General features: G+C 51.0%; 1 protein-coding gene across 1 annotated transcript in view; it reads right to left on the bottom strand.

The window, feature by feature from the left end:
* LOC140426043 (di-N-acetylchitobiase-like) overlaps positions 1-27,162 on the bottom strand; it is a 62,188-nt gene that overhangs the window by 7,600 nt on the left and 27,426 nt on the right. The window contains exons 3-6 of the mRNA XM_072510345.1: positions 23,536-23,744; positions 22,243-22,414; positions 22,067-22,164; positions 16,995-17,156 (exon numbers count right to left, since the gene is read on the bottom strand). Of these exons, the coding sequence (XP_072366446.1) occupies positions 16,995-17,156; positions 22,067-22,164; positions 22,243-22,414; positions 23,536-23,744 (641 nt within the window). The remainder of the gene's footprint in view (positions 1-16,994; positions 17,157-22,066; positions 22,165-22,242; positions 22,415-23,535; positions 23,745-27,162) is intronic.

Genomic DNA, 27,162 nt, shown 5'->3' with positions numbered 1-27,162 from the left:
TTATTCAGCTCAACAAGCCAAACTTTTTGCCCTCACCCGTGCATGTATACTTGGGGTAGATCGTCGGGTAAATATTTACACTGACTCCCGATATGCTTTCGGGGTAGTTCATGACTTCGGACAACTCTGGAAGAATAGGGGATTCCTTACCTCGGCAGGCACGGAAATATCCCACCGGGGTTTGGTTAATGACCTACTGCAGGCCCTCCTTATGCCCGCGCAGATTTCAGTTATTAAATGCGCTGCCCACACAAATGGTAAGACCCCAGTTGACGTTGGTAATGAACGAGCAGATTGTGCAGCGCGGACAGCCGCGCAAATTCAGCAAGTGATGGTGCCTAAAATGTTAAGTCAGACTAAATGATCTACTATAAATATGTCTGCTTCTGACAAGTCAATGCCAACCATCCAAGACGTCATAAGGTTACAGGAGGACGCTCCTGAGAGTGATAAACAAATGTGGAAACGGTTAGGTTGTACATATGATTCTGTTTCCTCTTTATGGACCACGCCAGCACATCAGACTTGTATGTCTGATGTACTGGCTTTATGGGTCATCGAATGTGTACACTTTGCAACTCATTGTGGGGCTCGAGGGACTAGTGATTTGTTGCTGGACACTTGGTGGCACCCTAAAATGCAGGGGTTGGCCCAGAGTATCAGTAATCGGTGTTTGATTTGTCAGCAATATAACACCGGAAAAGGTATCCCTTGTGGGATGGGGCAAACCCCGTTGCCCAGTGGTCCCTTTGAGACACTCCAAATGGATTACATTGAGTTGGAAAGATATCAATGTTATAAATATGTTTTGGTCATTGCTGATGTGTTCAGCAGATGGGTTGAGGCGTCCCACTATCGATAATAAAGCTGCTACTGTGGTTAAAGTCTTGATGCGGGAAATCATTCCCCGGTACGGTATACCAGCTCAGTTAAGTTCTGATAATGGGCCTCATTTTATTGGACAAATTAACAAGGAGTTTTGCTCCCAGTTGGGCATACGCCAGAGGTTACACTGTGCTTACAGACCGCAGGCGGCCGGGTTGGTTGAGAGACACAATCAGACCCTCAAAACTAAATTGGCTAAATTAAGAGCAGACACGGGACTGACATGGCTTAAGTTGCTCCCCGTTGCCCTCTTTCAGCTGCGGGTTACACCTGCGGGACCAGCCCGGCTCTCTCCTTCCGAGATTCTTTATGGCAGGCCTCTTAGAACTCCCTGGAGCCTGCAGGTTCCTAGACTGGTTCAGTTTCACCATATGACTGAAGAGATGACCACCTATGTTCTAGCCCTCACGCAGGTGCTCAAGGAGCTCCGTGGCCAGGTCCGCGCGGCTCACCAGCCATCGCCCCCAGTACCTAGCTCACTTTCAGTCCAGCCCGGCAGTTATGTCATGGTCAAAAATTGGACTAGGAAGGGGTCGGAGCCGCGATGGGACGGGCCCTTCCAAGTTCTCCTTACCACCCCCACAGCAGTTAAAGTGGAGGGGCGAAGTGCTTGGGTCCACCTTCATCACTGTAAATTGAGTCCATCTCCACTACTGTAAAAGGTTGGATACTAACCTGCCTCCCTTCTCCAGTGCTATTTTACAGGTGTGGAGCATGATGGGGTGGCTACGCACCGTCTGTGTGATATTTGGCCTCACTTCGCTTGGAGTGTTATTGGCGACGGACATGGAAAAGGGGAATATTAACTACATTTGTAACCCCAGCCAATCTACAAGGATACATCACCGATGCAAAGATGATGTTCTTCGCTGCCCCCATATACGAGGACATGGTATCGACTCATGGAAGGTTGTCAAAGTTAAGGAGAATGCAGGACTCATGAAGCAATTGCACCGGTCCCGGCGACGGGAAGGGAACATTATATGGACATTGCCTTGTTTTTGGAGTACATGTAAATTTGATTTTGGATGTGTTAAGATTGGTGCAATAAAGGTAACATCAGGCCGTCAGGAGAGCGTAGGAAGAGGCTATGAGAAAGAGAGAGGGACTAGAGAGAGGACGGGGCGTGTGAGAAGGGAAGTACAGCTAGAACGTAGGTTACCGGGAGATACACTTAAGTTAGTTAAAGGCCAAACTGAGGAAAACCTGGGTAGTATGAATCTCTTCTACCAGATTTACCACCGCTTGTATGGCCACGGATGGGTTGTCTGCTACCCGAACCCCGCAGCAGTGTCTAGGTTATTTTATGTTTCACCGCTTTGGGGCACTCCCCAAACGGTGGTTCATTGTCAGCATTCCGAGCCACTGCCCAAGCAAGTCACTCTTCCTTACGATCCGGGTTCAGCACCACCGGCTATTTGCCTTCCCCTTCCTCGGGATAATTCCCATTCACAGTATGATAGGCTGCAACGGTGGAGGGCGTATATACCTAGCCACTTCACTCCCAATAGGGATTCCCGGTCGTACGAGAATTGTTTCAGCAGTGAAGGATACGGCTGTTTGCTGGTAGAGGTGGAAACGAATATAACATGTCTGTTCCCCACCTGTACGGACAGGAGGTGCCATATCACCCAGGCGTCTGGCCAATGCGTTTGTAACAACACCACTTGCTTTCCATTGAACGCCGGCCTCCAGCTCCTTTGTGGCTGGGCGAATGTCTCTCATATCACTGTTGGGACTAGGGCTTTCCGCATTGCTAGGCGGCCCGAATGGGCGTTTTGAAGCTGGATAAACTGGGCTACTGGGGGATCCTTACGCAACCGATATACTGATTGTGATGCTAGCCTGCACACGGAACAAGGATACTACTTTTTATTTAATGGCACAGCGACCAATGTTTTGTCACCCCCATTTCCCCGCCAAATTGCTATTGGGACTCTAGTCCCTACCACAGTCCCCTGCCCTTCGGCGTGGAAGCTGCATAATCAGTTAGCACGCCGGGCAGTCTCGGCTAAATTTTGCGAGAACTGGAAAAAACCTCAGGTTCTCGCACCCAACCGGGGCCACTCAGCCGGATGGGGGATTCTGAGCGTCTTGACACTGGGAGGTGTGGGGGGTTCCTTGGCTGTCAGCAATAGGAATTATTTTATTTGTGGCCTTACCATCTTGGGAAATGAAACCTTGGGAGCCCTCGGGGCAATAACCAAGGAATTGTCTCAGCTACGGTTGTTTGCAATGCAGAACCGGTATGCTCTTGATATCTTCTGGCCCGTGAGGGTGGGGTATGCGCCATAGTGCAGGGCAAGTGTATCATGGGAGTTCAGGACTTGACCGCTAACATCACTAAATTTATGGATCGCATACGGGATCACCTGGATGGAATGCAGGATCCTGGCTCTTGGGGTAACTGGGGATTTGGAGGTTGGAAGGACTGGTTGATAAATATGGCCATGTATTTAGTGGTGCCTATCGGCTGCATCTTTGTGGGCCTAGCCATCCTTAAATGTGTGATGGGTAGAATGCGGGGTGCACTGGAACAGATCAACGCCCCTAAAATCTTAACTGATAAAATCCATGAGGGTGCAGCAGATGAAGGGGGGCTAAGCCAGGAATTGGAAATGCAGCGACGGATCTTTTTAGATGAGGAACCGTAGCTATGGATTGGATAGTTCGGTTATCATGGAATGATAATAGGAGGGAATGACGAATGTGATATGTAGCGCACAAAGACTCCGTGAGACGAATAGAGTGAAGTCGATGAGGCTTTATTAAGCGTGTCTGTTCCCCGCAGCTCGATAGTAAACTGGCCTGCGGGGGAAGACTCCGGCTTCTTATACTCCGCCTTCAGGGCGGAGCTAGAGGTCAACGGCCAACCAGGACCCGGGATCTGTCAGCCAATGACATTAGGGCGTCCAGTCCCACATGACCCCCAATACATACTACCACATGATATAAAATAGTTACTTTAGAGATATTAGTTAATGTAATGTAGAGGTAGGCCAGTCTAATTCTGGTGAGGTCACAGACAAAGGATTTCAGACCGCATGGCAAAGCAGGAAGAGGTGTGTCCACCAAAGGAGGAGAAAAGGATGCTGGGTAATAGGGGCCAGAGGAGGGGATTGGAAGTGAGCCAATCAGAATATATCAACAGGTCAGGAGGGATATAGGATGACCTATGGGAATCGTGTATGTGAAACTTGATGCCAGTTGAATGTATCAGTACAGACTCCTTTGTTCTACAGCCTCACTTGATTCCAGAAGTCTACGAAGCAGGATGTGCTTTGTGCTCCTGAGAATTGAGGAAAGCTTGCAAGCTAAATAAAATAACTAATGCTGTACCTGCAAATCCATCTCGACTTTTATTCAGGCCAGACTGATGGGTAAAGAAACTTGGGATTTCACACAGGTACAGTCAATGCCGTTAGCATATCATTATCGGGCCTGACCGGGTATTCTCCGGGATCTCTGGAACTCATAGCCTCCGGGGGGGGGGGGGGGGGGGGATTCCCGATGGCGAGGCTCACATCTGCTTTTAAAAATTGGGAAAGAGGCGCCATGGCGGATGAGGGAGGGGGAGGAGGGAGGACAGGGAGAAGCGCGACCGTGGGCTGCCGGTCTTGACACTGGCCGGGCTGGCTGGGGGTGGGCACTGCCAGGGTCGGGGGAAGGGGGGTGGGTGGCAGGGGGGTGGGCGTCAGGCTGGGGTGACCTCACACAGGACTGGGGCAGTGTCAAGGCACAGACTACCATTGCCTTGGCCTGCAAGGCCGCCATCTTGCCGGCAGTGTGCGCGGTGCCTTCATGCTGGCACACTCTAAAGGGGCCTCCAGCATAGCGCAGAGAGGGTCGCCCACCTTGTGGTGGCCTGCTACAGCCTCCACACCATCGGGCAAGGGGTGGTGTTGGGGTGAGGGTGGTGAGAGGGTGAGGGAGGGTAGTGAGGGTGGTGAGGGTGGTGGGAGGGTGGTGAGGATGGCGAGGGTGGTGAGGGTGGTGAGGGTGGTGGGAGGGTGGTGAGGGTGGTGTGAGAGTGGTGAGGGTGGTGAGGGTGGTGAGGGTGGTGAGGGAGGGTGGTGTGAGGGTGGTGAGAGGATGAGGGTGGTGTGAGGGTGGTGTGGTGGAGGTGAGGGTGGTGTTAGGGTGGTGAGGGTGGTGAGGATGATGAGGGTGGTGAGGGTGGTGAGGGAGGGTGGTGAGGGGGGTGAGGGTGGTGAGGGTGGTTAGAGGGTGAGGGTGGTGAGAGGGTGAGGGGGTGAGGGTGGTGAGGGGGTGAGGGTGGTGAGGGTAGTGAAAGGGTGAGGGGGTGAGGGTGGTGAGAGGGTGAGGGGGTGAGGGTGGTGAGGGGGTGAGGGGATGAGGGGGTGAGGGGGTGAGGGGGTGAGGGGATGAGGGGGTGAGGGGATGAGGGGGTTAGGGGGTGGTGAGGGGGTGGTGAGGTTGATGAGGGTGGTGAGGGTGGTGAGGGTGGTGTGAGGGTGGTGAGGGTCATGAGGGGGTGAGGGGGTGAGGGTGATGAGGGTGGTGAGAGGGTGAGGGTGGTGAGGGGGTGAGGGGGTGAGGGTGGTGAGGGTGGTGAGGGGGTGAGGGGGTGAGGGTGGTGAGGGGGTGAGGGGGTGAGGGTGCTGAGGGTGGTGAGGGTGGTGAGGGGGTGAGGGTGGTGAGGGGGTGAGGGGGTGAGGGTGGTGAGGGTGGTGAGGGTGGTGAGAGGGTGAGGGGGTGAGGGTGGTGAGGGGGTGAGGGGTGAGGGTGGTGAGGGTGGTGAGGGGGTGAGGGGGTGAGGGTGGTGAGGGTGGTGAGGGGGTGAGGGGATGAGGGGGTGAGGGGGTGGTGAGGGGGTGAGGGGGTGAGGGTGGTGAGTGGGTGAGGGGGTGAGGGTGGTGAGAGGGTGGTGTGAGGGTGAGGGGGTGAGGGTGGTGAGAGGGTGAGGGGGTGAGGGTGGTGAGGGTGGTGAGGGTGGTGAGGATGGTGAGGGGTGAGGGGGTGAGGGGGTGAGGGTGGTGAGGGGGTGAGGGTGGTGAGGGTGGTGAGGATGGTGAGGGTGGTGAGGATGGTGAGGGGGTGAGGGGGTGAGGGTGGTGAGGGTGGTGAGGGTGGTGAGGGGGGTGAGGGTGGTGAGGGGGGTATGGGTGGTGAGGGTGGTGAGGGTGGTGAGGGTGGTGAGGGGGTGCGGGGGTGAGGGTGGTGAGAGGGTGAGGGGGTGAGGGTGGTGAGGGTGGTGAGGATGGTGAGGGTGGTGAGGATGGTGAGGGGGTGAGGGGGTGAGGGTGGTGAGGGTGGTGAGGGTGGTGAGGGGGGTGAGGGTGGTGAGGGGGTATGGGTGGTGAGGGTGGTGAGGGTGGTGAGGGGGTGCGGGGGTGAGGGTGGTGAGAGGGTGAGGGGGTGAGGGTGGTGAGAGTGTGAGGGGGTGAGGGTGGTGAGGGGGTGAGGGTGGTGTGAGGGTGGTGAGGGTGGTGAGAGGGTGAGAGGGTGAGGGGGTGAGGGTGGTGAAGGTGGTGAGGATGGTGAGGGGGTGAGGGTGGTGAGGGGGTGAGAGGGTGAGGGGGTGAGGGTGGTAAGGGGGTGAATGGCTGAGGGTGGTGAGAGGGTGGTGAGGGGGTGAGGGTGGTGAGAGGGTGGTGAGGGGGTGAGGGTGGTGAGGGTGGTGAGGGTGGTGAGGGTGGTGTGAGGGTGGTGAGGGTGGTGAGGGTGGTGAGGGTGGTGAGCGTGGTGTGTGGGTGGTGAGGGGGTGAGGGTGGTGAGGGTGATGAGGGTGGTGTGTGGGTGGTGAGGGGGTGAGGGTGGTGAGGGTGGTGAGGGGGTGGGAGGGTGAGGGGGTGAGGGTGGTGAAGGTGGTGAGGATGGTGAGGGGGTGAGGGTGGTGAGGGGGTGAGAGGGTGAGGGGGTGAGGGTGGTGAGGGGGTGAATGGCTGAGGGTGGTGAGAGGGTGGTGAGGGGGTGAGGGTGGTGAGAGGGTGGTGAGGGGGTGAGGGTGGTGAGGGTGGTGAGGGTGGTGAGGGTGGTGTGAGGGTGGTGAGGGTGGTGAGGGTGGTGAGGGTGGTGAGCGTGGTGTGTGGGTGGTGAGGGGGTGAGGGTGGTGAGGGTGATGAGGGTGGTGAGGGTGGTGTGTGGGTGGTGAGGGGGTGAGGGTGGTGAGGGTGGTGAGGGTGGTGCTCTCCTCACTGTTTTCTGGCTGGCTGGGACGGTGTGAATGAGCTGGCGTAACGTTGTGCCGCTGCCCGCTAAACATTCCATGAGTGGGGGACAATTCTGGAGTGAGTGCTCACTAATGACATGCTAATGTATTAAAATTAGGCACCCAGGTTCTGAAACTACTCCAGCAGTGAGGGTTGGTGGGGGGGGATATTATATCCCAATCTCGCCGGAGAGAATCACGTTTTTCAATTCTCTCTCGAATTTAAGCCCTGACACGGACGGTGTTCAAAATCACCCCCGTAATCTGAGGTGGGATTCCAACTCTCATTCTCGGCATTATTAGTCCAGGAATACACCACCCCCCCCTCCTGTCATTTAGCGATTTCCTTTTCAGGTTTCCAAAGTTTTGTCATGGTGGACTTTCTCTCTTTTTAAAACGAGGCAGATTCCCTGCCTGGATTTGACATTCAAATTCAGGATTTCCGGGGAGGACATCCTTAAATAGCATCTTCGATTCGAGCTACGTTCCGCAAGGAGCCAGCCCAGTTTGTGTTTAATTTGAATTTCAACATTATAAGGTCACACTTCGACACACCTTTCTGGTGACAATGGTTTGGCTGTGCGGACGGTGCAGCAGACTGTTTGGACTGAAATGTCCAGTGAGGAAATGCGCAATGAGAAATCAGCAATGCAATATCGAAACACAGAGACTTAAGGCCGCCGCTGACAATTTCGTCAGGACTTCTCCATCAGCTGAAACTCCATTTACACAAACAAACTGGGTTTTCCGTGTCACAGTTCGAAAGTGACCATCGTGAAGCAGGAGAAATTGCAAGGAAATTCACAGGGCTCGATTCTCCGTTCTGGGGACTAAGTGCTGACGCCAGCCGAGAATGTGTCGACTTGCACGACAGGAAATTCAGCGCCGACCCCTCACCAATTCCGGTACTGGTGAGGGGTTTGCACTGGCGCCGACTGAAAGCCCTGCCGCCCACACCGAAAACGACCGGAGAATGGCCGGGTTCCGAGCTGCGCAAGCGCGCAGCTGACGACCTGCGCCGGTTGGCCGTAAAACATGGCGCAGGCCGCGCGCACAACCTAACCCGCAAACCACGACCCCGCCCACCGCCCCCTGGCCACCATCGGGCCAACCCACCAGTCCCCTTAGCCCAAGCAGACGCCCCCACGGCCAGCGGCACGGATCCCGGCCGAGTGTGGCTGGACACAGTCCGCAGCCAGGACGCCGGGTTCACGAACGCTGGAACCACACGTGTCCCGCGCCGTCGGCAACCCGGCCCATCGAGGGCAGAGCACTGTGGGTAAGCCCACCGATGACGCACCACTGGTGCTAAAACACCACGTGGCACGATATCGCATTTTGGTGGGGGCAGAGCATGGCGGACTGGTGTCAATCCGGCGCCAGCCCCGATTTCGGCATCAGAGCCCATTTTCCGCCTGATTGCCGAACACAATTTTGGCGTCGGGCTATGGGGAATCCCGCCCGCAGTCTATCTTTTATATCACCGGTCTCAATTAATTAACCTATATTCGAGCAATGAAAGAACTCAAGGCCCATGTTAAAACAGCAAATGCATTCCTCAAATTTTCATATTGAACTGCCTGTTTTCTCTGAAATGTAAGATTAAATAATCAGTAGATATGTGATGCTTTGAAAGAAAGTATTTGAAATTCTAGAGCACACTTCACAACCTGAGGACATGCCAAAGAGCTGTACGGCCAATCGAGTGTTTTGAAGTGTACTTATTGTTGCAATTTAGGTATGATAGAATTTACCCTGCAGTTTGAGAGGGAGAAGCTGCAATCAGATGTAACGGTATTACAATTAAATAAGGGTAACTACAAAGACATGAGGGAGGAGCTGGCCAGAGTTGATTGGAGAAGGAGCCTAGCAGGGAAGACAGTGGAACAGCAATGGCAGGAGTTTTTGGGGGTTATTAGGGAAGCACAACAGAAATTCATCCCAAGAAGGAGGAAACATGCTAAGGGGAGGACAAGGCATCCATGGCTGGCGAGGGATGTCAAGGACAGCATAAAGGCTAAAGAAAAAGTATACAAAGTGGCGAGGATTAGTGGGAAACCAGAGGATTGTGAAGCCTTTAAAAGCGAGCAGAGGACAACTAAAAAAGCAATAAGGGGGGAGAAGATGAAGTATGAGTGCAAGCTAGCTAGTATATAAATATAAAGGAAGATAGGAAGAGACTTTTTCAATATATCAAAGGTAAGAGAGAGGCAAAAATAGACATTGGACTACTAGAAAATGTGGCTGGAGAAGTAATAATAGGAAACAAAGAAATGGCAGATGAACTGAATAGTTAGTTTGCATCAGCCTTCATGGTGGAAGACACCAGTGGGATGCCAGAGAACCAGGGGGCAGAGATGAGTGCAGTGACCATTACTAAGGAGAAGGCTCTGGGGAAACTGAAAGGTCTGAAGGTGGATAAGTCACCTGGACCGGATGGACTACACCCCAGGGTCCTAAAAGAGATAGCTGGGGATATTGTGGAGGCATTGGTGATGATCTTTCAGGAATCACTGGAGGCAGGAAGGGTCCCTGAGGACTGGAAGGTGGCGAATGTAACACCACTCTTTAAGAAGGGAGGGAGGCAGAAGACGAGAAATCATAGGCTGGTTCATTGGTAAGATTTTAGAGTCTGTTATTAACGATGAGATTGCGAAGCACTTGGGAGTGCATGATAAAATAGGACTGAGTCAGCACGGCTTTGTCAAAGGGAGGTCGTGTCTGACAAATCTGTCAGGGTTCTTTGAGGAGGTAACAAGCAAGTTAGACAAAGGAGAACCAGTGGATGTGATTTATTTAGATTTCCAGAAGGCCTTTGACAAGGTGCTGCATAGGAGACTGTTAAATAAGTTAAGAGCCCATGGTGTTCAGTGTAAGATCCTGGCATGGATAGAGGATTGGCTGACTGGCAGAAGGCAAAGAGTGGGGATAAAGGGGTCTTTTTCAGGATGGCAGCCGGTGACTAGTGGTGTGCCTCAGGGGTCAGTGCTGGGACCACAACTTTTTACAATATACATTAATAATCTGGAAGAAGGAACTGAAGGCACTGTTGCTAAGTTTGCAGATGATACAAAGATCTGTAGAGGGACAGTTAGTATTGAGGAAGCAAGGGGGCTGCAGAAGGACTTGGACAAGCTAGGGGTGTGGGCAATGAAGTGGCAAATGAAATACAATGTGGAAAAGTGTGAGCTTATGCACTTTGGAAGGAGGAATCTAGGCATAAACTGTTTTCTAAATGGGGAAATGCTTCAGAAAGCAGAAGCACAAAGGGCTTGGGAGTCCTTGTTCGCGATTCTCTTAAGGTTAATGCGCAAGTTCAGTCGGCAGTTAAGAAGGCAAATGCAATGTTAGCAATTCATGTCAAGAGGGCTAGAATAAAAGACCAGGGATGTACTTCTGAGGCTGTATAAGGCTCTGGTCAGACTCCATTTGGAGTATTGTGAGCAGTTTTGGGCCCCATATCTAAGGAAGGATGTACTGGCCTTGGAAAGGGTCCAGAAGAGGTTCACAAGAATGATCCCTGGAATGAAGAACTTGTCGTATGAGGAACGTTTGAGGACTCTGGGCTCGTTGGAGTTTAGAAGGATGAGAGGGGATCTTACTAAAACGTACAAGATACTGTGAGGTCTGGATAGAGTGGACGTGGAGAGGATGTTTGCACTTGTAGGAAAAACTAGAACCAGAGGACACCATCTCAGATGAATGAAATGAATGAAAATCACTTATTGTCACAAGTAGGCTTCAAATGAAGTTACTGTGAAAAGCCCCTAGTCGCCACATTCCGGCATCTGTTCGGGGAGGCTGGTACGGGAATTGAACCGTGCTGCTGGCGTGCCTTGGTCTGCTTTCAAAGCCAGCGATTTAGCCCAGTGTGCTAAACAGCCCAAGATTAAAGGGACGATCCTTTAAAAGAGAGATGAGGAGGAATTTCTTCAGCCAGAGGGTGATGAATCTGTGGAACTCTTTGCCGCAGAAGGCTGTGGAGGCCAAATCACTGAGTGTCTTTAAGACAGAGATAGATAGGTTCTTGATTAATAAGGGGATCAGGTGTTATGGGGAGAATGGGGAGGAGAAAATATCAGCCATAATTGAATGGCGGAGCAGACTCGATGGGCCGAGTGGCCTAATTCTGCTCCTATGTCTTATGGTCTTAATTTGAACATCGCAACCTTCCAGAAACAGCAAAATGATAATGACCAGAAAATATTTCAGAGATGATGGTCAAAAGATAAATATTGACTTCCGGGTGCGGTGATGACCAGCTGAGTCGCACGTTTCGGCATCTCCCGTTGGAACGGACTTTTGGGCTCTTATTAGGAGCCCCAACGGCAATTTTTGACGGCTATAACCATTGTGCGTGAAATAGAAGGGAATCCCCCCGGATATATATGGAGAAAGAAGAGAGTAGTGGCTGGATTGCAGAGGATCCTCAGGAGCAGCGGCAAGGAAGGGAAGCACGAAGCAAGATGGCGGCGGAAGGAGGCCGTTCGGTGTGGGGCCCGGAACAGCAAGAGTTCCTGCGGCGCTGTGTGGAGGAGCTGAAGACGGAGGTGTTGGCCCCGATGCTACAGGCGATTGAAGGGCTAAAGGAGGCACAGAAGACCCAGGAGTTGGAGCTTCGTGATGTGAAGGCTGCTGAGAATGAGGATGAAATACAGGGCCTGGTGGTGAAGACAGAGACGCACGAGGCACTGCGTAAAAGGTGTGTAGAGAGGCTGGAAGCCCTGGAGAATAACTCGAGGAGGAAGAACTTAAGAGTTTTGGGTCTTCCCAAAGGTGCAGAGGGGGCGGACGTCGGGCATATGTGAGCACATTGCTTCACTCGTTATTGGGACCAGAGGCCCCGACGGGCCCCTTGGAAGTGGAGGGAGCTTATCGAGTCCTCGCGCGAAGACCAAAGGCGGGAGAAATACCTCGAGCCAAAGTGGTGAGGTTTCACCGCTATAAAGACAGGGAGATGGTCCTGAGATGGGCGAAAAAGACACGGAGCTGCAGGTGGGAGAATGCGGTGATCCGCGTGTACCAGGATTGGAGTGCGGAGGTGGCGAGAAGGAGGGCGAGTTTCAATCGGGCCAAGGCAGTGCTCCATAGAAAGAAAGTTAAATTTGGAATGCTGCAGCCAGCGAGACTGTGGGTTACACACCAGGGTAAACACCACTACTTCGAGACGGCAGAAGAGGCGTGGACATTTATTGTAGAGGAGAAGTTGGACTAGACTGGAGAGAGAAAGAGTTTTCTGTAATAAAGTAGTGGGGGGATTGTATGGGACGGGGAAGGGGGGGGAAATTTTCTCTTTCCCCTTGATGGGGGGTGGTATGGTGAACTGTGGGCGTCGGTGGGGAAGGAGAGGGGGAAGGAGAGAGGGAGCTGCACCATCAGGGGCGGGACCGAGTGGGAAGCACGGGCTCTGTTCCCGCGCTATGGTAATTGTGGCGGGAAAAGGGGGCGCAGGAAGGAGGGGGCCTTACACAATGGGAGGCTGAGGATAAACAGGGGAAGCCGAGGTCAGCCAGATTTTGCTGACTTCTGGAAGCAACATGGGGGGAGCAATCACGCTAGAGGGGGATCTAGCGGGGGGGGGGTAACTGGGTTGCTGCTGTTAAGGGGAAGGGGGAGCTGCTACGGGATGGGATGGTCGGGACGGGAGGACACCGTTGGGGGGACAAGTGGGTGCGTGGGAACCGGGTGAGGAGCTGGTTTAAAAAAGGGGATGGCTAGTCGACGAGGGGGGGGGGTAAAGAGCCCCCCAACCCGGTTGATCACGTGGAACGTGAGAGGGCTGAATGGGCCGATTAAAAGGGCAAGGGTACTTGCGCACCTAAAGAAATTAAGGCAGATGTGGTCATGCTGCAGGAGGCGCATCTGAAACTGGCGGATCAGGTAGGATTATGAAAAGGATGGGTGGGACAGGTATTTCACTCGGGCTTGGATGCGAAAAATAGAGAGGTGGCAATATTAGTGGGGAAACGGGTATTGTTTGAGGCGTGGACCATAGTGGCGGACAGTGGGGGTAGATACGTGATGGTGAGTGGCTGATTGCAAGGTGAGGCGGTGGTTCTGGTGAACGTATATGCCCCGAACTGGGATGATGCCAACTTCATGAAGCGTATGCTGGGGCGTATCCCGGACCTGGAGGCGGGAAAGTTGGTAATGGGGGGAGACTTCAACACGGTGCTGGATCCAGGGCTGGACCGGTCCAGGTCTAGGACCGGGAGGAGGCCGGCAGCGGCCAAGGTGCTTAAGGACTTCATGGAGCAGATGGTAGGAGTGGATCCCTGGAGATTTACTAGGCCTAGGATTGAAGAGTTTTCCTTCTTCTCCCATGTCCACAAGGTGTATTCTCGGATAGACTTCTTTGGCCTGGGAAGGGCGCTGATCCCGAAGGTGGCTGGGACTGAGTACTCGGCTATAGCCATTTCGGACCATGCCCCACATTGGGTAGATCTGGAAGTAGGAGAGGAAAAGGAACAGCACCCACTGTGGAGATTAGATATGGGATTGTTGGCGGATGAGGGTGTGTGTGTAAGGGTAAGGAGATGTATCGAAAGCTATCTGGAGATTAATGACAATGGAGAGGTACAGGTGGGAGTGGTCTGGGAAGCACTGAAGGCGGTGGTCAGAGGGGAACTGATCTCCATAAGGGCCCATAAGGGGAAATAAGAGAGCAAAGAGAGGGAGAGATTGTTGAGAGAAATTTTGAAGGTGGATAGGCAGTATGCGGTGGCTCCGGATGAAGGACTATACAGGGAAAGACGAAGGTTGCACACGGAATTTGATTTGTTGACCACGGGCAAGGCGGAGGCACAATGGAGGAAGGCACAGGGAGTGCAGTATGAGTACGGAGAGAAGGCGAGCCGTTTACTGGCCCAACAACTGAGGAAGAGGGGGGCGGCGAGGGAGATTGGAGGGGTTAGGGACGAGGAGGGTGAGATGGAACGGGGAGCGGAGAGGGTGAACGGGGTGTTTAAGGCATTTTATGAGAGGCTGTATAAGGCTCATCCCCCGGAAGGGAAGGAGGGAATGATGCACTTCCTAGACCAGTTGTAATTCCCGAAGGTTGAGGAGCAGGAGAGGACAGGACTGGGAGCACAGATTGAGGTGGAGGAGGTGGTAAAAGGGATTGGGAGCATGCAGGCAGGGAAGACCCCGGGACGGGATGGGTTCCCGGTGGAGTTTTATAGGAAATACGTGGACCTGCTGGCCCCGCTTCTGACGAGAACCTTTAATGAGTCCAGGGAAAGGGGGACGTGGCCCCCGACGATGTTGAGGGGACGATATCGCTGCTCTTGAAAAGGGACAAAGACCCGCTGCAGTGCGGGTCTTACAGGCCTATTTCCCTCCTGAATGTAGATGCCAAGCTTTTGGCCACGGTGATGGCGACGAGGATGGAGGATTGTGTCCCGGGGGTGGTTCACGAGGATCAAACGGGGTTTGTTAAGGGGAGACAATTGAACACTAACAACCGGGTGAGGAGCTGGTCTAATAAAGGGGATGGCTAGTCGACATGGGAGAGGGGGGGGGGGTAAAGAGCCCCCCGACCCGGTTGATCACGTGGAATGTGAGAGGGCTGAATGGGCCGATTAAGAGGGCAAGATTACTCGCGCACCTAAAGAAATTAAAGGCAGATGTGGTCATGCTACAGGAGACGCATCTGAAACTGGCGGATCAGGTCAGATTACGTAAAGGATGGGTGGGACAGGTATTTAATTCGGGCTTGGATGCGAACAATAGAGGGGTGGCTATATTAGTGGGGAAACGGGTAGTGTTTGAGGCGAGGACCATAGTAGCGGACAGTGGGGGTAGATACGTGATGGTGAGTGGCAGATTACAAGGGGAAGTGGTGGTTCTGGTGAATGTATATGCCCCGAACTGGGATGATGAAAACTTCATGAAGCGTATGCTGGGGCGAATCCCGGACCTGGAGGCGGGAAAGTTGGTAATGGGGGGGAAGATTTCAACACGGTGCTGGATCCAGGGCTGGACCGGTCCAGGTCTAGGACCGGGAGGTGGCCGGCAGTGGCCAAGGTGCTTAAGGACTTCATGGAGCAGATGGAGGAGTAGACCCCTGGAGATTCACTAGGCCCAGGAGTAGGGAGTTTTCCTTCTTCTCCCATGTCCACAAGGTGTATTCTCGGATAGACTTATTTGTCCTGGGAAGGACACGAAGGTGACAGGGACGGAGTATTCGGCCATAGCCATCTCGGACCATGCCCCACATTGGGTAGATCTGGTAGTAGGAGAGGAAAAGGAACGGCACCCACTCTGGAGATTAGCTATGGGACTGTTGGCGGATGAGGGTGTGTGTGTTAGGGTGAGGGGATGTATCGAAAGGTACCTGGAGATTAACGATGATGGAGAGGTTCAGGTGGGAGTGGTCTGGGAGGCACTGAAGGCAGTGGTCAGAGGGGAACTGATTTCCATAAAGGCCCACAAGGGGAAACAAGAGAGTAAAGAGAGGGAGAGATTGTTGAGAGAAATTTTGAGGGTGGATAGGCAATATGCAGAGGCTCCGGATGAGGGACTGTACAGGGAAAGACGAAGGTTGCATACGGAATTTGACTTGCTGACCACGGGCAAGGCAGAAGCACAGTGGAGGAGGGCACAGGGAGTACAGTATGAGTACGGAGAGAAGGCGAGCCGGTTACTGGCCCAACAATTGAGGAAGAGGGGGGCGGCGAGGGAGATAGGTGGGGTGAGGGATGAGGAGGGTGAGATGGAACGGGGAGCAGAGAGGGTGAACGGGGTGTTTAAGGCATTTTGTGAGAGGCTGTATAAGGCTCAATCCCCGGAAGGGAAGGAGGGAATGATGCACTTCCTGGATCAGCTGGAATTCCCGAAGGTGGAGGAGCAGGAGAGGACAGGATTAGGAGCACGGATTGATGTGGAGGAGGTGGTAAAAGGGATTGGGAGCGTGCAGGCAGGGAAGGCCCCGGGACCGGATGGGTTCCCGGTGGAATTTTATAGGAAATACATGGACCTACTAGCCCCGCTTCTGACGAGAACTTTTAACGAGGCCAGGGAAGGGGGACGTTGCCCCCGACGATGAGGGGGGGAGGGCCCACGCGGGCCCTCAGGGTATTCATATAGTTGTTTATATATTAGTTATTTATACTGGCGTGTGGGACTTTATTGTATTGGAGAGTTACTATTTTGTTGTTGCCGTTTAGTTAATATATTATTTATTTGTTAAAAAAAAATGTTCATTATTATTTATATTGTTTTAAAGTTGTAAAAAGGGGAAAATCCTGTATTTTTCTTGTTTGACCGAAAAAAATTTGAATAAAATATATTTTAAAAAAAAAGATAAATATTGGCCAAAACACCAGGGAGAACAATTCTGCTCTTAATCAAAATAATTTATATCCACATAGAACAAGGCCATTCAGCTCATCAAGTCTGCACCAACCCACTTAAGCCCTCACTTCCACCCTATCCCCGTAACCCAATAACACCTCCTAACCTTTTTGGACACTAAGGGCAATTTACCGTGGCCAATCCACCTAACCTGCACATCTTTGGACTGTGGGAGGAAACCGGAGTACCCGGAGGAAACCCACGCAGACACGGGGAAAATTTGCAGACTCCGCACAGACAGTGACCCAGCGGGGAATCGAACCTAGGACACTGGCGCTGTGAAGACACAGTGCTTTCCACTTGTGCTACCGTGCTGCCACGTGTCCACCTGAGAAGACAAAGGGGATCTCAGTTTTGCCCACAACTGGTTTTGCATAATTTTTAAAATTGAACTTGGTTTGCTTTTCTGCTTCCCAATTCCCATTTCCTTGTCAATTCTCCAACAACACACATTTTCCATTGTACAAACTGGACATTCTGAACATCGTTAAACCTAGTTCACAGCGAATCCTGAATCATGAAACACCGGAACGAATGTTATACTGCACAGATCTTTATTGCGTCTTTGACCTGATAGTCTTACCTTGTAAACATAAAATGGGGCTTTGTAATTATCATCCCAGTATCTGCCGGTAAATGATTTGGGCAGCTGCTCCATGACCTCTTTGTATGCAATCGGCTGCACCACATGATAACTGCAACGGCCCCCTCTGAAAGGAGACTCTGTCGTTTCACATCTACCAGGCTGTAAAATACATCAAGGATGAGAAAATTATACTTGTGAATGTAGTTACTCCGTGAACTTCAAAAGATGTAGGAGTGGTTTGAGTAATCTCCACGTGAATGAGGGGCGATGACGGTCCAATGCTCAATGCGAAGTTTCAAGCTAAGTGTGGTATTGTTGAAAAGAGAGACATGTTGCAGAAGTTTTTCATCTTGCATTCAACAGGACAAACACAAGAACAGCAAATTTCAAAGAATTGCAACAATTTCTGCCACAGGGAAAAAGTGTTCCGATTGCTCGGCAAGTCAACTCTTATTGGCTAACGCATTGCCATTGACAAAACAACTGGGTACTATAGGCTCCCCAAGGTCTGGGGTAATTCAACAAAGTTACATTGTTTGAATCTATTATCCCTTTTATTTGCAGAAAATTAGTGCCTGTGTACGAACGTATGTACCTTCCAGTAAGAATAAATGAGCCATATTATGAATTTGACAGTTATTGTTACATTGGCTGTGTGGATAACTATCAACTATCAACATCCTGGGGGTTACTGTTCAGCAGAAACAGAACTGGACCAGCCATATAAATACCATAACCACCAGAGTAGATCAAAGGCTAGGGATCCTGCGGCGAGTAACTCACCTCCTGACCCCACAAAGCCTGTCCACCATCTACAAGGCACAAGTCAGGACTATGATGGAATACTCTCCACTTGCCTGGATTTGTGCAGTTCAAGGAACACTCAAGAAGATCAACACCATCCAGGAAAAACCATTGATAGCTGCCACTTCCACAAATATTCAATCTCTCCCCCACTGACAAATGATCCAAATCCTAATATAAGGGAAGGCAGGAGCCCCTGTGGCCATTCCCCATTCTAACAGATATACTGTTTTGGATGCCGTTGGCTGCGATGACTGTGCAGGGGCAAGTACTGGCAACCAACTTCATGGCATCATGGGTCTGGTGCACAAGAGGAGAGGTGGGTGTATAGGATCAATTGTGGAGCATATTACAAATAGTGATCATAACTCCATTTGATTCAAGATCATTATGGAAAATAAGCACAGAATTTACAGTCCAGAAGAGGCCATTCAGCCCATCGAATCTGCATTGGCTCTTGGAAAGAGCACCCTACTTAAGCTCACATCTCCACCCTATTCCCGTAACTCAGTAACCCCACCTAACCTTTTTGGACACTAAGGGCAATTTTATCATGGTCAATCCACCTAACCTGCACATCTTTGGACTGTGGGAGGAAACCCACGCAGACCACAGGGAGAACGTGCAGACTCCACACAAACAGTGACCCAAGCCGGGAATCAAGCCCAGGTCCCTGGAACTGTGAAGCTACAGTACTAACCGTTGTGCTACCGTGTGGCTCATTTATTCTTACTGGACAAGGATAGGCCAGAAATCAAAGTTCTAAACTGAGGGAAGTGCAATGTTAATAAGATCAGATCTGATTTGATCAGAGTGGACTGGGAGCAGACACTTGTAGGTAAATCTGTGACAGAACAGTGGAACACACTCAAGAAGGAAATAGGGAGAGTACAGAGTCAACATCTTCCAATAAAGAAAAAGGGTGGAATCAACAAATCCAGTGAACCCTGAATATTGAGGGATGTACAGCACTGGATCCAGAGACAAAAGGGGGGCTCGTGGAAGATATTGAGTGCTCAAAACAGCAGAAGCCGTAGAGGAGTATAGAATTTGCAAATGGGAATTGAAATAGGAAATTAGGAGAGTATAAAGGGGACATGAAAGGATACTGGCTGTTAAAATAAAGGACAATCCTAATGTGTTTTACATTAAGGGTAAAATGATTACTGGTGAAAGAGTCGGGCCCATTAAGGACCACATAATGTGTGTGTGGAGCTGGAGGACATAGGTATGGTTCTAAATTAATATTTTATGCTGATGTTCACTAATGAAAGGGCCAGTCTGGGATAGAAATCAGGGAGAAGGACTGTGATAAAATTAAAGAAAATAACTTAGAGCAGATTCAGAGTGGTCTGGCAAGTTTAAAAGTAGACAAATCTCCAGGGCCAGATGAAATGTATCCCAGGTTGCTGAAGGAGGCAAGGGAGGAAATAGCAGGGGTGCTGGCCATAATTTTCAATTGCTCTCTAGTCACGGGATTGGATTGGATTTGTTTATTGTCACGTGTACCGAGGTACAGTGAAAAGTATTTTTCTGCGAGCAGCTCAACAGATCATTAAGTACATGAGAAGAAAAGGGAATAAAAGAAAATACATAATAGGGCAACACAACATATACAATGTAACTACATAAGCACTGATGTGGAGATGCCGGCATTGGACTGGGGTGAGCACAATACGAAGTCTTACAACACCAGGTTAAAGTCCAACAGGTTTGTTTCGATGTCACTAGCTTTCGGAGCGCTGCTCCTTCCTCAGGTGAATGAAGAGGTATGTTCCAGAAACATATATATAGACAAATTCAAAGATGCCAGACAATGCTTGGAATGCGACCATTAGCAGGTGATTAAATCTTTACAGATCCAGAGATGGGGTAACCCCAGGTTAAAGAGGTGTGAATTACATCAAGCCAGGACAGTTGGTAGGATTTCGCAGGCCAGATGGTGGGGGATGAATGTAATGTGACATGAATCCCAGGTCCCGGTTGAGGCCGCACTCATATGTGCGGAACTTGGCTATAAGTTTCTGCTCGGCGATTCTGCGTTGTTGCGCGTCGTGAAGGCCGTCTTGGAGAACGCTTACCCAGAGATCAGAGGCGGAAAGCCCTTGACTGCTGAAGTGTTCTCTGACTGGAAGGGAACATTCCTGCCTGGTGATTGTTGCGCGATGTCCGTTCATTCGTTGTCGCAGCGTCCTTTTTTTCCTTTGGACCCATGGCGAAGAATCACTGAAACGACTACACGATGACATTAATAAGTTCCATCCAACCATCAGACTCACCATGGACTACTCTCCAAAATCAGTTGCATTCTTGGACACACTCGTCTCCATCAAGGACGGTCACCTCAGCACTTCGCTTTACCGCAAACCCACGGATAACCTCATGATGCTCCACTTCTCCAGCTTCCACCTTAAACACATTAAAGAAGCCATCCCCTATGGACAAGCGCTCCGTATACGCAGGATCTGCTCAGACGAGGAGGAGCGTAACAGACATCTACAGACGTTGAAAGATGCCCTCGTACGAACGGGATATGGCACTCGACTCATCGATCGACAGTTCCAACGCGCCACAGCGAAAAACCGCACCGACCTCCTCAGAAGACAAACATGGGACACAACCGACAGAATACCCTTCGTCGTCCAGTACTTCCCCGGAGTGGAGAAACTACGTCATCTTCTTCACAGCCTTCAACACGTCATTGATGATGATGAACATCTTGCCAAGGTCATCCCCACACCCCCACTACTTGCGTTCAAACAACCGCGCAACCTCAAACGAACCATTGTTTGCAGCAAACTACCCAGTCTTCAGAACAGTGACCACGACACCACACAACCCTGCCATGGCAATCTCTGCAAGACGTGCCAGATCATTGACATGGATACCACTATTGCACGTGAGAACACCACCCACCAGGTACGCGGTATGTACTCGTGCGACTCGGCCAACGTTGTCTACGTCATACGCTGCAGGAAAGGATGTCCCGAAGCGTGGTACATTGGCGAGACCATGCAGACGCTGCGACAACGAATGAACGGACATCGCGCAACAATCACCAGGCAGGAATGTTCCCTTCCAGTCGGAGAACACTTCAGCAGTCAAGGGCATTCAGCCTCTGATCTCCGGGTAAGCGTTCTCCAAGGCGGCCTTCAGGACGCGCAACAACGCAGAATCGCCGAGCAGAAACTTATAGCCAAGTTCCGCACACATGAGTGCGGCCTCAACCGGGACCTGGGACTCATGTCACATTACATTCATCCCCCACCATCTGGTCTGCAAAATCCTACCAACTGTCCTGGCTTGATGTAATTCACACCTCTTTAACCTGGGGTCACCCCATCTCTGGATCTGTAAAGATTTAATCACCTGCTAATGCTCCCATTCCAAGCATTGTCTGGCATCTTTGAATTTGTCTATATATATGTTTCTGGAACATACCTCTTCATTCACCTGAGGAAGGAGCAGCGCTCCGAAAGCTAGTGACATCGAAACAAACCTGTTGGACTTTAACCTGGTGTTGTAAGACTTTGTACTGTACATAAGCACTGGCATCGGATGAAGCATACAGGGTGTAGTGTTAATGAAATCAGTCCATAAGAGGGTCATTTAGGAGTCTGGTGACAGTGGGGAAGAAGCTGTTTTTGAGTCTGTTCATGCCAGAGAGGTGCCAGAGTGCTGGAGGATCGCCAATGTGGTACCATTGGAGGAAGGGAGGAAGGGATAAACCAGGAAACTACAGGCCAGTCAGTCTAACCTCAGTGGTGGGGAAACTATTGGAAGCAATTCTGAGAGATAGAATTATTGATAGTAATAATCATAATAATCTTTATTAGTGTCACAAGTAGGCTTACATTTACACTGTAATGAAGTTACTGTGAAAAGCCCCTAGTCACCACATACTGGTGCCTGTTCGGGTACACTGAAGGAGAATTCAGAATGTCCAATTCACCTAACAAGCACGTCTTTCGGGACCTGTGGGAGGAAACCGGAGCACCCGGAGGAAACCCACGCAGACATGGGGAGAACGTGCAGACTCCGCACAGACAGTGACCCAAGCCGGGAATCGAACCTGGGACCCTGGCACTGTGAAGCAACAGTGCGAACCACTGTGCTTCCATACTAGCTCGCCATCAAATACAAAATTATTGGTCCGTATCACAGTACAATTTGATTCGACAATTAATGCATCAGAGGGATGGGTTTTAGATTAATTAATTTCATGTCCATTTCTGGTGTCATTCAAACTACACATTTTTCCTTACCTCAATGAAACGTTTGCAATGATAGTCACTGCCGTACCACGAAACCCCCAATATGAGCTTTCTGGAATCAACACCCATATTGATATATCCAGAGAGGCCTAAATGGACACAAATATTTTGGTTAATATTGATCTTGAGCCGGTCGACTCTTATCCAGGAAGTCATCTCATACATACCTGTGTACGCTTTGTGATAGGGAGATTGTGGTTTTGCAAAGCAATCATCCCATTTTTGAGTCCATATATCAAAGGAAATCACAAATAAAAAGTCACATAGATTTGACATTTCCAGATATTGAAAGCAATTGCCATCAATACAATGAGGAGACCACGGAACATCTAAAGAGACCTGAGGAAGAAAGAGGAACAGGGAGTTAATTTTATCTCATACGTTATTTTGGAAGTCCTAGTAATTAAATGTATTTTGTAAGCAGTTAGTTGGTGGGAGCTGTGATAGTGACAGGGGAGAGATTGTACAGTGTTCATGGCTGTATAGACCAGACCACAATACACTTGGTAAAATATAGTGAGCGGAATTCTCCATTCCTGAGACAAAATGTTGACGGGTTGGCGGGTTAAGGTTCACGCACGATCGGTGCCATGTTTTACGGTGCGCCTGGTACATGTCGCCAGCCGTACGCATGCGCGGCCTGGGACCCGGCCATTCTCCGGCCGTTTTTGGTGTGGTGCGCGGGGGTTTCACTCGGTGCCGGTGCTTGCCCGTCACCGGTACTAGAATAGGTGATGGGTTTGTGCCGATTTTCCTGTTTTAAGCCTCCCGTGGATTCTCCGTTCGTGCCAGCACAGGAAACGGCTGCGGCGGGATGGGGAATCCTGCCCACATGTCTAATTCTTTGCTACAAGTGCTGCATCATCAATTCTGCTGCTTATTCACTTGAAGCTGTTTCACTCTAAAATGTCTGAGCTCTGTCATGATATTCAGATAAACATATCATGGTGCAAACACACATACACACTGATGGACAGATCAACGGACCAATCAACACACACGCAACATCACAGCCAATCACCAGTGAGAGCACACGCACTATAAAATGGGGAACACCACAGTTCCCGCTCATTCCAGCAGGAGACAGCTCAGGGCACAGAGCTCACAGCGTGCCACTCAGACATAGACCATGTGCTGAGGGCCTCGCTAAGATAGTGTAAGGGCTGGGTCCACAAGTTAACGGGTAAATTACGAACCACAGTCATAAGTTTACAGATGTTGTTATCAAGAGTAATAAAACAGAGTTGTACCATCTACAACCGTGTTGGTTCGTCTGTATAGCGGAACACCCAGCACGACAAGCTCAACTCGTGTCCAGGCAGTCTTGAGACAAGATGATGTGCTAACAAACCACAGCTAGCAATCATTTCAATTTATTATCCAGAAAATAGCCATGTTTCTTTACAATTAAGTAGAAACTAAATTGAATGAATGTAATTTTTAAAAAATTGTTCTTTTACCTGGGATCCAGGTATTTCGCGGTGAAAGTTTTCTGTAGTTTCTTGGAGCAGATTTAATAATTTGCTAACATTTTGGCGTCCATTTTTAAATATGTCCACAAAATCCAAATTGATTCCATCCAGAAAATAGGTTTTTGCTTTGATCACCAGCTTCCTGATCCACGCCTCTCTGCGACTGCTGTCTGCCAATTCATATTTCTGTATGTTTTCTAGCAAATGTTGAAAATTAAGAAGTTAGATTCTCCGACAATATTTGCACATCACAGTGTCCTTAATCACTGGACACGGAGCAATGAGGAAGGGAACACATATCTGGAACCTGCATTTACATAGTGCCTGTCACATTCTCAGGATGTTTATCCGTGCTTCCTATCCCAATGAATTATTTTTCAATTGTTATCTCTGTCATGTTATGAGCTGGTCTGACGTCTAATTTGCTCCCAGTACGGTCCCACAAATAGAAAATTAATATATGACCATTGCTATGTTAAAGGTGCTGGCTGCAGGACGAATGTTGCCCAGGATACCATGAGTATTCCTCTTCAAACTGTGCCAAGGTGGTGTTTTGTATCCATCTGACATGAGGGAAGTGACCAGAGGCACAATGAATGAAGTAGGTTTTGAGACCGCTGAAAAAGGTCAGAGGTAAGAAAGGTGGACGATTCTCGAGTTCAGGATGTTGATGAAGGATCTGCCGTTGAGAGTGAAAGAGGTGAAATCTCAGCAGGTCAGAGTTCGATGAGTGGAATGAATGTTGCCCAGGTTAGAATGAGAACTCTCTGTTCCTCTTACATAGAAACATAGAGAATAGGAGCAGGAGGAGGCCATTCGGCCCTTCAAGCCTGCTCTGCCATTGAGGAGCACAAGTCAGGGACTTCCGGGTACGGCGATGACCAGCTAGGTCGCACGTTTCGGCACCTCCCGTTTGAACAGACTTTTGGGCTCTTATTGGGAGCCCCAACGGCAATTTTTGACGGCTAAACCAATTGTGCGGTGAAACAGAAGGGAATCCCCCGGATGTACATGGAGAAGGGCGATAATAGTGGCCGGATTTCAGAGGATCCTCTGGAGCAGCGGCAAGGAAGGGAAGCACAAAGCAAGATGGTGGCGGAGGGGGGCCGTTTGGTATGGGGCCCGGAACAGCAAGAGTTCCTTCGGAGATGTGTTGAGGAGCTAAAGAAGGAGGTGCTGGCCCCGATGCTGCAGGCGATTGAGGGCTAAAGGAGGCGCAGAAGACCCAAGAGTTGGAGCTTCGTGGCGTGAAGGCAAAGGCTGCCGAAAATGAGGACGAAATACAGGGCCTGGTGGTGAAGACAGAGACACACGAGGCACTGCATAAGAGGTGTATGGAGAGGCTGGAAGCCCTGGAAAATAGCTCGAGGAGGAAGAACCTAAGAGTTTTGGGTCTTCCCGAAGGTGCAGAGGGAGCGGACGTCGGGGCATATGTGAGCACGATGCTTCATTCCTTAATGGGACCAGAGGCCCCGATGGGCCCCTTGGAAGTGGAGGGAGCATATCGAGTCCTTGCGAGAAGACCGAAGGCTGGAGAAATACCTCGAGCTATAGTGGTGAGGTTTCACCGCTATAAAGACAGGGAGATGGTCCTGAGATGGGCGAAAAAGACACGGAGCTGCAGGTGGGAGAACGCGGTGATCCGCGTGTACCAGGATTGGAGTGCAGAGGTGGCGAGAAGGAGGGCGAGTTTCAATCGGGCCAAGGCGGTGCTCCATAGAAAGAAAGTTAAATTTGGTATGCTGCAGCCAGCGAGACTGTGGGTTACACACCAGGGTAAACACCACTACTTCGAGACGGCAGAAGAGGCGTGGACATTTATTGAAGATGAGAAGCTGGACTAGACTGGAGAGAGAAAGAACTTTTGTAATAAAGCAGTGGTGTGATTGCATGGGACTGGGAATCGGAAGGGGGGGGAAATTTTCTCTTTCCCCTCGATGGGGGGGTGGGGGTATGGTGGACTGTGGGCGCTGGTAGGGAAGGAGAGGGGGAAGGAGAGAGGGAGCTGCGCCATTAGGGGCGGGGCCGAGTGGGAAGCGCGGGCTTTGCTCCCGCGCTATGGTAATTGTGGCGGGAAAAGGGGGCGCAGGAAGGAGGGGGCCTTACACAATGGGAGGCTGAGGAAAAACGGGGGAAGCCGAGGTCAGCCAGATTTTGCTGACTTCTGGAAGCAACATGGGGGGAGCAATCACGCTAGAGCGGGATCTAGCGGGGGGGGGGGGGGGTAACTGGGTTGCTGCTGTTAAGGGGAAGGGGAGCTACTACGGGATGGGATGGTCGGGACGGGAGGACACCGTTGAGGGGACAAGTGGGTGCGTGGGAACCGGGTGAGGAGCTGGTTTAAAAAAGGGGATGGCTAGTCGACGAGGGGGGGGTAAAGAGCCCCCCAACCAGGCTGATCACGTGGAACGTGAGAGGGTTGAATGGGCTGATTAAGAGGGCAAGGGTACTTGCGCACCTAAAGAAATTAAAGGCAGATGTGGTCACGCTACAGGAGACGCACCTGAAACTGGCGGATCAGGTCAGATTACGAAAAGGATGGGTGGGACAGGTATTCCACTCGGGCTTGGATGCGAAAAATAGAGGGGTGGCAATATTAGTGGGGAAACGGGTATTGTTTGAGGCGTGGACCATAGTGGCGGACAGTGGGGGTAGATACGTGATGGTGAGTGGCAGATTGCAAGGTGAGGCGGTGGTGCTGGTGAACGTATATGCCCCGAACTGGGATGATGCCAACTTCATGAAGCGTATGCTGGGGCGAATCCCGGACCTGGAGGCGGGAAAGTTGGTAATGGGGGGAGACTTCAACATGGTGCTGGATCCAAGGCTGGACCGGTCCAGGTCTAGGACCAGGAGGAGGCCGGCAGTGGCCAAGGTGCTTAAGGACTTCATGGAGCAGATGGGAGGAGTGGATCCCTGGAGATTTACTAGGCCTAGGAGTAAAGAGTTTTCCTTCTTCTCCCATGTCCACAAGGTGTATTCTCGGATAGACTTCTTTGTCCTGGGAAGGGCGCTGATCCCGAAGGTGGCCGGGACGGAGTACTCGGCTATAGCCATTTCGGACCATGCCCCACATTGGGTAGATCTGGAAGTAGGAGAGGAAAAGGAACAGCACCCACTGTGGAGATTAGATATGGGATTGTTGGCGGACGAGGGTGTGTGTGTAAGGGTAAGGAGATGTATCGAAAGGTGTCTGGAGATTAATGATGATGGAGAGGTTCAGGTGGGAGTAGTCTGGGAAGCACTGAAGGCGGTGGTCAGAGGGGAACTGATTTCCATAAGGGCCCATAAGGGGAAACAAGAGGGCAAAGAGAGGGAGAGATTGTTGAGAGAAATTTTGAGGGTGGATAGGCAGTATGCGGTGGCTCCGGATGAAGGACTATACAGGGAAAGACGAAGGCAGCACAAGGAATTTGATTTGTTGACCACGGGCAAGGCGGAGGCACAATGGAGGAAGGCACAGGGAGTGCAGTATGAGTATGGAGAGAAGGCGAGCCGTTTACTGGCCCAACAACTGAGGAAGAGGGGGGCGGCGAGGGAGGTTGGAGGGGTTAGGGATGAGGAGGGTGAGATGGAACGGGGAGCAGAGAGGGTGAACGGGGTGTTTAAGGCATT

This window comes from Scyliorhinus torazame, chromosome 7 (genome assembly GCF_047496885.1).
Source record: "Scyliorhinus torazame isolate Kashiwa2021f chromosome 7, sScyTor2.1, whole genome shotgun sequence".
NCBI classification, from domain to species: Eukaryota; Metazoa; Chordata; class Chondrichthyes; order Carcharhiniformes; family Scyliorhinidae; genus Scyliorhinus; species Scyliorhinus torazame.
Note: the sequence above shows the minus strand (reverse complement) of the source record. Positions and strands in the feature narration are given on the sequence as shown.